Here is a 12,189-nt window from a genome sequence, read left to right on the forward strand (position 1 = left end):
GGGTGCATATATTGTACCTGGGATTAAAGAGGATTAAAGAGTACTGGTGGCTGAAGCCATACTTCCTGCACTATCTTTCTGGGCCTCTAAGCTGGGATTTCCCATCTCCATTGAGTTGGTGGGTAAGCTGCTCCTTTCATAAAGGAAGCTGCTAACTTCTCCAGCCCCACAACTCTCAGATATCTACAGCATGTGCCTGAGAACGGCCATAGAGTACAAGTACTCTTTTCTGTGGGCCAGACAAGTGAGGTCCAGCCAAACTATGAAGATTTTGAGTGCAGAACTGGAATTCAAGAAGCCAGGACTTTTCTTTGCCCTGTGATGGTTGAATTCAAAGAAATGAAAGCTTCTTCATCCCAGGCCAATGACTTCAGTTGATTTCCGAGTCTAGACTCCAGTAAGATCCTTTCATTACTATCCATGTGAGCATGGCTGCTCTTCTGCTGAATTGGATCAAATGACTTTGTTGAAATAGGGATTTGGATGACATTCAATGTGCATTGACTTCAGGAATGAAATTTTATTATAATGTCAATAGAATATCAGGTTCAAATTTGGGGACTCAAACTCTATTTTTAAATTAGTTTTAGACTGACATGACAGTTTGATCATTTATTGTTACCACCATTTGAGAAAGTGGCCAAAATGAGAAAAAGAAAATGATAAAATAATTTTGCACAAAATGTACAGAATAAATTTGTTCTTGAAATATAAATAGCTACAAGGTACTTAGTTGTCTGTAGAAAATTAGCATGAACTTTCCAGAATGATTCCAGAAGAATCAATGCCTATTCTTTATCAAGAATATTTAAAAAAAATCCCCTTTGAAAAGGGTTTTTCTCAGAAATGTAATATTTGTGTTTTAATTTTATAAATTCTTCCAATAAGTTGAGATGAATCTTAATATTCTTTCAAGCTTGTGTAAAACCTTGTTTTTATTTACTTTTTAGACTTCTTAAAATCTTGTATTTATTTTTTAAAATAATACTATCTTTATTTGCACTGGTGAAGAGGGGCTTGTTCTTTTTTATGGCTGAAATCCAACTACAAACAAGTTTGAAACCTTGATTTTATTTCTAAACGTACCTAGTGGTCTGTGACACAGAAAATCTAGTTGGCAATAGCATCTGTTTTGTTTATTCCACTTATTTTTAGTGGCTTATGTTCTGAAAAAGAAGGTTTTTGCAAACTAGAAAGTTTAGCAATGTTTTTCAGCAAAATTCATATCCTTTAGAGTTTTTTGTGCTTTGTGCCAGACTCAGTGTTTTATGTCTTGATATTTTATTCAATTATTCTATCAAATAGAAAGCCATATGATTTTGATATTGCAAGTTAGGAAATTGAGAGTCCAGGAATCTAAGGAATCAAAGGTTTTGAGTAGATAGCTCCTGAATCTTAGTTTACACTGCCTTACCTAAAAATTATTTTAGTGAACAGCAGTCACAGAGGTGTTGTCACCTGCTGAATACTCTATTTGTCTATTAAAGAATTTGTCTTGGTGCCAGGGAGGTAGTACAGTGGGCAGGGTGTTCACCTTGCCCACCACCGTTTGATTCTATGCAGCCCTTTTATGGTCCCCGAGACCACCACGAGTGACCCCTGAGCAGAGAGCCAGGAGTGACCCCTGACCACATCTGAGTGTAGCTCAAAAGCAAAAAGCATCTTGAAAGCCAGGAGAAGTTCATGTCTACTCTTTCCCTCCTCCAATTAGATTCAAGTGGTATATAAACATTTATTTATGAACTGGACAGGACTCTCTCTTAATTTGGGCCTCTCTAAATCAGATGAATTCCAAATAAGTAAAAACATTTTATATATTTATTTTAATTTATTTTTCTTTTTCTTTTTTTGTTTTTTGTTTTGGGCCACACCTGGCAGTGCTCAGGGGTTACTCCTGGCTCTATGCTCAGAAATCGCTCCTGGCAGGCTTGGGGGACCATATGGGATGCCAAGATTCAAACCACCACCCTTTTGCATGCAAGGCAAATGCCTTACCTCCATGCTATCTCTCCAGCCCCTTAATTTCTTTCTCTGACATGAAGCATCTTACATTCTTAGGGTGGTTTTAGGTTTTTATTTCAAATATGTGAGATGGGTTTAGAAGTCTTCTGAATACCTGTTTTATTTCTGCTTTTGTGGAAGAAAAATACCATCAGATTATATTTTTATTTACTTAACTAGCAGACCCAACAGTATTTTTGTTCTTTGGTTTGTTTGTTTTTTGTTTTGTATTTTCTGAGTTAGTTTCAGTAGGGAGAACACTGGATGGCTTGAGATATGGAACCCTTTTAGCCCCTTGCATCGTTTTCCTTTGGGAGAGGGAGGTCTTCCTTTTAGAAACCATCTGATATGGGGGATCTTATCCAATCTCTGAGCAAAGAAATGGATCTTCTTGTTTGGTGGGAGAGAAGATTGGTGTTAGGTGCACAAACAAACCTTTTCTGCTAAAGGCTTGCCATTTCCATTATTCAATTTATTTTCACAGAAAACACTTTAGATTCCTCTGATTTTGATAGGCAAATTATTTTTATATGATTTAAAGTATTTTGTATACAGATTAAACAGTACAGCTTGCAAAGGAAGAAAGCTGATGGACTTTTAACTTACATCCTCAGAGAGACAAAGACTTCCTGCTTTGTCATAGTCTCACCTTCAGCTAGCAGTGTTCATTATATGCTATTATGTTACGTACATTATTAAAATTGCTTCTAAAAGAAGATTTTGTGGACATCTTTGCAGGCAGTATATAAGCATCTCTCCACAGACCCCAAATAATTGCTTAAACAATTACTTAATATTGAATTAAGGTCCTGCTGTATGGCCATTGGATTTCCCTCTTAATGTGCCATCTTCTTTGCTTCCTCATTTCCCAGAGAGTGGGGAAGGAGGCCGAATTTCCTTTTGGCTTTAATGTCCTCCTGAGGCACCATGAGTTTCAATACCATGAGTACAATGTGCCAACACAAGTGAACTTTTGGAATGACCCTCCAGTAGTTACTTGCTTTTTCTCTTCATGCGGTGGGCCAGCAGGGGCGTTGCCATCGCTGTAACCTCTAACAGAGTCCTCTGAATTCCCACCCTTCTCTCCTGCTTGCTCTCCCTTCGGTGGTGGCGATGACACCTGGCACCCTTAGATCGGTGCAGAGAGCAGTGTGGACATCCTTGAGTGTCCTCTGACTGTAAGTCTGACATTTCCATTCTGCTCCCACCCTGCACTGCCTGTGTCTCCCCATACTTCCTCCACCTGGTTTTGATTCTCTTTGCTTTCTGCGCGTTTATTTTACCCTGGATTGCATTCATGATTTTGTCTCTGTGTAGTAGCTTAGTTACTTCTCTAATCAATAGAATAGCAAATATCCCCCTCATCAAAAGCAACAGCATTTGGATGTTATCCTGAATATGAGCAGTATTTTTGCTTTCAAACATTTGCATCAATTTATCTTTATTTTCTCTTATTATCTGTTGGCCAATATTTAGAGATGCCATCTATAAATCATTGCATTGACTAAAATCACCTGCAAAGCTTCCACAGCCATCAGTAGACCAAAGCACTGTGCTTACCTTGCCAAAATGAGGCATGAAGTGGGGAGAATGAGTGGCTGAGGTCATCACCTGCCCACATATCCGTCCTTCACCAGAAACCCTGTGGTTCACGCCATAGCCTGTGGTCAAGTCCTGAGGTAGCTACTACTTGTTCTTTGCTTTTTTTTTTTTTCCAGATTAGGATGGAAATAGAAGATAGTTTTTAAAACGAGATGCTCTACTATTGGATTTTCATGAGGCATGCCATTCTCCTCATGAACGCTCTCTGCATACTGGGAGTCTAATATAAATGGACGAGCCTTTCCAATGGAGCTTAGTGCTTTCACCATGAGTGCTTGATGCTTATCAGCATTCAGCTCCCCCTGATTGAAGGATATTCTTTTTTATTTTAGTAACATAAATTATTTAATTTAATCACCATGAAATATACACAGTTACAAAGTTGTTCATGACTGAGTTTTATTCATATAGTGTCCAACAATTTCACCAGTGCAATTTTCTGCCACCAATGTCCTTGTTTACTTCTGGCTCTGTCCCCTGAATATGGGAGACATTTTTCTTGTGGCTCTTTTTGTTTCTTTAGATAATCTTGGTACTGAAGGGTCATCATTCATTTACTTTCTTTCAGCACCCAGTTCTTGTTCAACGTGATCATTTTCACTGTCATTGTCATAGTGGTATCTTTTCTGCCCTAACTGTACTCTCCCACTATTTGTGACTACCTTAGGCTGGTCCTTCTGGCCCTCGTCTCTTTTGTGCTGGGAATTATTATTATACTACTTTTTTTTTAATATCCCAATAATGAATGGGAGCTATCTATGTCTATCCCTCTCCCTATGACTCATTTTGCTCAGCATTATACACTTTCTAACCTGTATGGAAGATATTTCTGAAAAACAGGAACAAAAACCAAGCAAGGAATAAATTTGCAGGTGCTGTATTTCCTTCTTTGACTTTGGAACATTCAAAACATAATTGGAATATGGCCTCCCGTGTGAGTCCTTTATTTCATGAGAAATACTGCTGATATCCAGTTAGGAAACCAATCTATAACCAAGGCATTTGGGGCCAAGTTGAAATGAATTTTCTAACCAAAGCCTTTCTGTGGGCTTGTCTTTTTTAACAGGAGATGGCGAATATTTTGGCTCAGAAACAGCTTCGTTCCATCATCTTAACAGTGAGTGCCGCTGTCTTCTAACTGCAACCTTGGGGAGAAGTGATCCATTGTATTTACTCTATACTCTGGGCTTCATATGTGGGGTGGTCTGTGTATTGCTCCTGTGGAAAGGCTGTAGAAAATAGAGTAGAGGGAAAAGTAGCTTTTGGAGTTTGAGTAAGACTTTCCCACTTTTGATTGAAAGGAAGAGTTTCCGGAAAACTCTAGAAGGAGAGGACAAGGAAATATAATCTAGCAGTTGGAAATCTCTCAGCAGGGAGGTTTATTACATACACTGTGATGTTAACTTTTATTTGAGGAAATCAAGGACTTTTTGACAAAAATAAAACCCTGCCAGCTTGAATATTTAGAAAGAAATCAAATAGTATTTTATCCAGATTCTTATTTACTGCTTGACTTATAGCCAAGGACTGAAAGAGGCATATATAGTTGACTTCTCTGCTCACTGGAAATAAATCTTTCTCTTCTTTCATTCTCCTTTACTCTTTCCTTGTCCCTCCCCTTCTCTTACTCCTCCCCCACAGACACACATACCAGTACAATGAGAGCATTAAGCATTAAGAATTCAAGAGAGCAAACAAAATAAAAGTTCTGAAAATTAATGCCACTTTATCAATCCCATCTCTAATGTTTTTTCCTACAAATTGCCTCCTTTTCTAATTGTTACCCTCTGAAGGAGTAGGTGGTGCTCGAACTCAGAGCACTAGCCTGAGCCTTGTGGTAGTAAGAAAATTTATTATAAATCTAAATAAAATGTATTCATTTAATAAATAATTTACAAACAGAAAAATAAAAAATAAACTAGTTGTAGAATTGTTATGGGAAAACTATAAATTTTATGGTTTTTAGAATTGTGATAGATGATATCAGAATACAGTCTACATATTAAAAAATAAGGATATATTGTGACGCTTAGAAACTCACAAATACCATTTACAAGAAATAGAAAAATATTAAAATATAAAATTTAAATTCATCCACAAGGTTTATATAAATATATTTAACAATGACAATTTATACAAAAAAGGGGAAATTATTAATTAAAGATATTAAAATCTACACTAAATATTATTATGAGTATAAATGCAGAAATTCTTTCAAACTATATATGAATGAATTCAATAATATAAAAATGATCATTACTGAGTAGCAATATAGAAAAAAATGGAGCTGCCATAGGATCTAGAAATTTCCCTTCTGAGCAGACATACTTTAAAATGTATTGAGAATTTCCAAGAGATATCTGCATTCCATGTTTAGAAAAGCATCATTTACATACATGAAAGAGCCAAGATATGAAGCAACCATGTATCAATCAGTATATGAATGGATGAGAAATATATGTATATGTGCTGTAGGCAGCTTCTGTCTTATAGCACCAGTGGAATTTCAATGAGTGGGCTGCTCAGGCAGTGAAATATGAAATATTAAATAATGAAACTACACACAAGTATTTGGAGTCAACACATCTTCTGGCAGGAGTGTAACACCCAGTTTGGGGGAAAAAGTAAATAGTATATGAAATATTTGAAGCCAATCACATAAAATGATTATGAAATGCATATCGTAATCTGGATCAACTATGAACTATTGAGTCAATCATATAGAGGTGATAAAATATATATAAATAAATTTTTGCCTATCCTAGACAGAGAGTATTTGGGCCAGTGCTAGAAATTTGGGTGGCAAAGGCATACATTTGTATTTCTTGCTGGGCTACATTGGTAAGGCAGGGAGGGCCTCAGCCAGTGCTAGGAACTGGGGTGAGGGCAGAATGGACTAATGCCAGGGCTCTTGCCAAAGTTGACCTTCTTAGTAAGGAGGGTTTCTGCCTGTGAGGCCTCTGAAACAGGGATCGCAATCTTGGTATCTCAGCAGAGAACTTTTTCCTAGCTGCTTTGCCTTCTACATTGCAGCCAGGTTAGAGGCATTTTGAGGAATTTCTTTACTACCTCAAGATGTGAGTGGGTCTGGCACATTCAAAATACCTGATCTGACTGTTGTTTTGCTATATCAACCAGATGCTTGGAATTTTAAAGACTGAGCCATGGTCTTTGGCAAAGAGGACATATGTTAGGTTCAAGTCCATTTCAGCTACACTCTGATGGGATCAAGTCCAGTCCCCTGCCACTGCTGTTTTACTTGGTCCATTTTGTTTCTGCATCTTCGAAAGAGAGTCATTCTGTCTTCCATAACATCATTGGCTCAGATTGCCTTTCCTTTCATGGCTATGATCTCTGTAAGGATTCCACAGTGGATCAACTGCAAACCTAAGAGTGATTTTGTTTGTTCCAATGTGTTACTTGTTTTCCTAATTATAAGTGAGGTCTCTTATTAGGACTATCTCGATAGCTGGAAGCAAAATGACCAACAACCCTTATGAACTATCGATTCCTCTCCTGCTTGCCAGGGTTGCTTCTGCTGTAGAAACCTAGCCTCTCATGTCCCAGCCCCTCTGGAAGAATGCATGTTTCCTCAGCACGCATTTCCTTCATCTTCCTCTCTTTTAGTCCCCCTAAAGCCAAGAAACCTTTCCTGCCTTGTGGACAATTGAACGAAAGGTTCCTTAGTCCTAGACTTTGATGGAAACCCCAGCATTACCATGCCCTGCTATTCACCAACCTGCTATTCCTTTGTGCTTCAAAATAGAGATTTCATAGACAATATAGAGGCAGAGTTAAATTTTGCTATTTATTTGGTCTTTGCAAACAAGTTTTTTGGTGAATTCTCTCCCCAGCATGTCATCCGGGCTCAGAGGGCCATCAACAATGAAATGGCGCACCAGCTGTACGTGTTGCAGGTCCTCACCTTCAACTTACTGGAGGACAGGATGATGACCAAGATGGACCCACAGGACCAGGTCAGTGCTGAGGGATTGATATTTGCTAGTGTGAAGCAGCACAAGAACTCTGGCGGTGGCACCTGGGGTGAGCAATGATGCATCTCTAGGGAGGAAGTTGAGCTTCCAAAATTTCAGCATTATGTTGACCATCGATAAAATAACCAAAGTTTGGGGCTAGAGCGGTGGCGCAAGCAGTAGGACATTTGTCTTGCACGTGCTAACCTAGGACGGACCGTAGTTTGATCCCCTTGTGTCCCATATGATCCCTCAAGCCAGGCATGATTTCTGCGTGCATAGGTAGGAGTAACCCCTGAGTGTCACCAGGTGTGGCCCAAAAAGAAAAAACAAAACAAACAAACAAAATAAATGAAGAAACAAACAAAATCAAAGTTTATTTCAGAAAAAGAAAAAATGCATTTTCTTGGGCCACTCCCAGTCCTGGAGATTGTAGATGATGCTATTATTTAGGTGCCATTTTGAATGGTGAATCACTGCTATTGATGGTGACATAGTTAGTTAATGGGTAGATGGCAACAATGTTTAGACGTGAAATCACCTTCTCAGATCCCGGGGACATAGATTTAAATTTTAGGGGTATCTAGTATCAGAGAATAAAACTGTTGGATATATTTTAAGTATGCATGCTTATTTTTTATTCCATAAAGAGGCTTGAGGTTTTGTGGCCACGAACAGTGGCTTTTGCCCCACCCCTTCAACTTCGATGGTAGTAGCGTTGGAGTCAGGTTTCCCTGATGAGGAGGTTCTGCTACGTGATGGTGTCCCTGAATGCTGAGGAAGTCATTTCCATTCTGCAGTGATCAGTGCCAGCGAAGGGGGCCAGGAATTCTGGAGCTGCATTTTTGGCAACGCGTGGTTTGCCACCCTTTCCCTTAAACTGTTTTACCTAAAAGGTCTATCACTATCCAAAAGGTTTTTGAGGAGCATGACTATGTGAAGATGGGGGTTGGGGGCAGCCAACAGCCAGGCCACAGATCACATTCCACTTAGGCAACGCTGCAGTTTTGCAAAGGAAAACACTCATTCTTGGCATGTGAAGGCCTGATGTCTTGCAGATGTGAACTGCACATGTGATGTGTGGCGATGCCGCAGCCACTCATTCCTGGCACAAGGCCAGGTGGTTAGGAATGATCGAAAGGGTCTGAGTGGTTGTGTAATGGGGCTGCCCTTTTATCAAGCCACGTGCCATCATCCCATAGACATGGCCAGTCACCTCATCATTACTGGGAAGGCAGACACCGCCCTGGAGCATAACAGCCCACCCTTCTGACCAATTAGAAGGGTAGTTCCCTCTTCTGGGGTCACTTCTTAGTGTGCTTTAGGGTCCCCTGTGACTCACGTAGTGTTTATAAACTCTGAAGGCCTTTAACTCTGACATCACAGCCTTCTCAACCTTTGGAGTTGGCTTGCTCCAAGCACAAGGTTCCCATGAGATTCGGGCCCCATCTGGACAGTGACTGCCCGTGGGGATCAGAATTGCCAGTGACGTGGTTCTTAAGGCCACTGTGAAAAGAAGCAAGCATGGAGCTGGGAAGAGTGGCAGAAGGAGGAGACTTTTCTGGGCTCAGGGTCAGAACACCCACGGTCTTATCTGTCTCTGTTTTGTCTCAAAACAGTGATTCATTTAGACCCTGGGGACAGAGTATAGAAAATATGACACAACGACAGCCACTCACTGCCATTCCTCCACTTTTCCCTCCCCCTCCCCCTGCAGGCTCAGAGGGACATCATCTTTGAACTTCGAAGAATTGCTTTTGATGCAGAGTCTGAACCCAATAATAGCAGTGGCAGCATGGAGAAGCGCAAGTCCATGTACACGCGGGACTATAAGAAACTTGGCTTTATTGTGAGTAAGCCGTTGCCAGAACGTTCTCTCCCTCTGGCACTCGGGCCCCACTTCAGTCGTTAAGTGATGTCTCCTCTGAGCGTGTGGTCGGTCCTCTTGCTCCTTGCAGAATAGTTTCCACATTTTCCAGATGTTTAGCTCGTTTAAACAGGAACACGTAAAAATCTCTTTCTGGCTACAGCCAAATGGAATAACTTGCACAAGTGTGACTAATACAGAGTTTGTTTATTCTGTTTTGATTAAGTGTAACTCAGGGCAGTTAGCCTGTGGCACTTCAAGACTTCATTAAATTCACTTCACAAGCGGCTCAGGTTCTGTTTGAGTTAATGGACGGTGGCAGTCACGGTATGGACCTTATTATAGGGTTAGAGATTCGTTGCTCAAGGATATCGATTTCATATCAGACTCAAATGGAGAGTTTCCTCCATATTAATCGAGAGGGGGCTTAGCCAATTGGTAGTTTCCTGGAAGTTCTGTCTGGCTGTGAATACTAATCAGTTGCCTTTGGGATCTCTGTTTCAGGTTAGCATGTTGGAACATAGCTTGTCGTGGATAGAATTGGTTACTGGTTCTGCTTCTGTTCTGTTCTTGCCTTCATCGATCTTCTGTTTCTTTGTGATCTTGGGCTACATCAACTAGTTGCTGTAGATGCAGCTTTTTTTCTTTCTCTCTGGACCTTCCCAGCAGTGTCCAGGGCTCCTCTTGGCTTGGTGGTTACTCTTGGCAGTGCTACTGAGGACAGAACTTGCATACTTGCCTTTGTGCTTCCTCCACAGCCCTGGCTTTCTATTATAATCTCTACCACTTCTATCAACAGAGTTTTGGTTCACTGATTTAATAAGGGGGACTCGGAGTTAGTAGCATGCTCCGTACCCAGGTTTGATTTTCAACAACACATGGTCTCCTGAGCATTGCAGGATGCAACCCTCTAGAAAGACCTGGAAATGCAGGTCTTTCAAACACCACATTCTCTTTCTTTAAGTGGAACCATTGCCTGGTTGGCCAAGAATCGCCATGGAATCCCACTTTGAGAAACTCACAGGCATTATTTTGTAATTTGTGTGATTTTTTAACTTAATGAAACATAGACCAGCTTTGATATTTATGTACAGGCTGATACTGTAGCTTGTAAAGACAAGGGAAAACCTTGTCTTTATTGGCGTTGTACTTCAAAAGTTAGCAAACGTTGTTTGTGAGTCCTAAGGAGTCATTCGTTATTGACTTGTGCACTACAGCTTTATCAAGTCTATTAAAAAAAATGAAACATTTTGAAATTCTTCCTGAATCTGTCATGAATCTTTTGCTTCTCCACCCATTATCACATGATACTGTAAATCTGCGAAGTTGACATTCCTATGAAATAAAAGATATTTGATACATGTTTTTAAAAGCAGCTTATTGATTGATTGATTTTTGGGTCACACCTGGCGATGCCTCCGTGCTCAGAAATGACTCCTGGCAAGCTTGAGGACCATATGGGATGCAAGGAATCAAACCGGGTCCATGCCGTTTTTGCTGCATGCAAGGCAAATGCCATACTGCTGTGTTATCCTCTGGCACCCAGCATTTGATCTTTTTAAGGCATTTGATATTATAACATAATTTTCTATAAACATTGAGTAGTTTCCATTTAATCATCAGTAATTTCAAGTGATAATTGTGTAGATGTACCATAGTTTCTTTACCCACTCATCTATTTTCAGGCACTTGGGTTGATTTTAGAGTCTAACTGAAGGGAACATAGGGGTGCAGATGACTTTTCTACATTGTGTTCTGGGTCCCTGGATATATCCCCAGGAGCAATGTTGCTGGGTCTTTTGAAGCTCAATTTTTAGTTTATTTTTTGAAGAATGTTCATATTATTTTTTAAAATGACTGGACCAGTCTACGTTTCCACTAGCAGTCCCTTTCTCCCCATATCCACACAAACACTGGTCCTTCTTGTTCTTTGTTATGTATACCAGTCTCTGTGATATGAGATGATACCTCATTATCATTTTGACTTGCATCTCGCTGATGATTAGTGACATGGAACATTTTTATGTGCTTTTCAACAACATACATAAGTTCCAAATCAAAATGAATGAAAGACCTTGATGTCAGACCTGAAATCATAGTATATAGAGGAAAACATAGGCAAAACACTCCATGCCATTGAAACTAAAGGCTTCTTCCAGGATGAAAAACCACTGGCCAAGTAATGGAAGCAAAGATAAACAAATAGAACTACATTAAGCTGAGAAGCTTCAGCATCTCAAAGGCAATGAATATCATGATAAAAGTGCACATGGAATAGGAGAAATTATTTACCCAACATTCATCTGATAAGGTATTAATATCAAAGATATACAAGGCATCAGTAGAACCTTATGAGAAAAAAATGACACTCAACCCCTTCATAAATGGAAAGAAGGTATGAACTAATCATTCTTCAAAGAAGGAATACAGATGAACCAAAGGTTTTTCCTTTTGTTTCTTTTATTTGCTGAGTAAAATGTTTCCAAAAGTCTGGGTCTTTCACACTCTATAGAAAGAGACCACTTCCAGTGTGTTTATTGATTCTTCCACATGGAAGAATGGAGGGGCTGTGCTCAGGGAATCGCTCATATTGACACCTTTTATCTGGTCTGTGAATCCCTGTGAAGGATACATGGAGGAAATGGAAATGGGGAAATAGATATTTGGTGGGCCTTGGATTGTCAGAGACCCTGGTTCTGAGGGAAGGGGTCAGAATGGGATCTGAGGCATGGGGAACCTTTCAGA

The 12,189-nt window shown here is 39.8% G+C and overlaps 1 protein-coding gene across 2 annotated transcripts in view; it reads left to right on the plus strand.

Annotated features, from left to right (window-relative positions):
* The window catches only part of ELMO1 (engulfment and cell motility 1), a 514,761-nt gene that overhangs the window by 115,699 nt on the left and 386,873 nt on the right, over positions 1 to 12,189 (plus strand). The window contains exons 10-13 of one of the 2 annotated variants that reach the window (XM_049781864.1): positions 3,135 to 3,179; positions 4,670 to 4,720; positions 7,458 to 7,580; positions 9,295 to 9,426. In XM_049781864.1, the coding sequence (XP_049637821.1) occupies positions 3,135 to 3,179; positions 4,670 to 4,720; positions 7,458 to 7,580; positions 9,295 to 9,426 (351 nt within the window). The remainder of the gene's footprint in view (positions 1 to 3,134; positions 3,180 to 4,669; positions 4,721 to 7,457; positions 7,581 to 9,294; positions 9,427 to 12,189) is intronic. The other variant, XM_049781865.1, reaches the window with a different exon arrangement.

Source organism: Suncus etruscus, chromosome 10 (assembly GCF_024139225.1).
Source record: "Suncus etruscus isolate mSunEtr1 chromosome 10, mSunEtr1.pri.cur, whole genome shotgun sequence".
NCBI lineage: Eukaryota > Metazoa > Chordata > Mammalia > Eulipotyphla > Soricidae > Suncus > Suncus etruscus.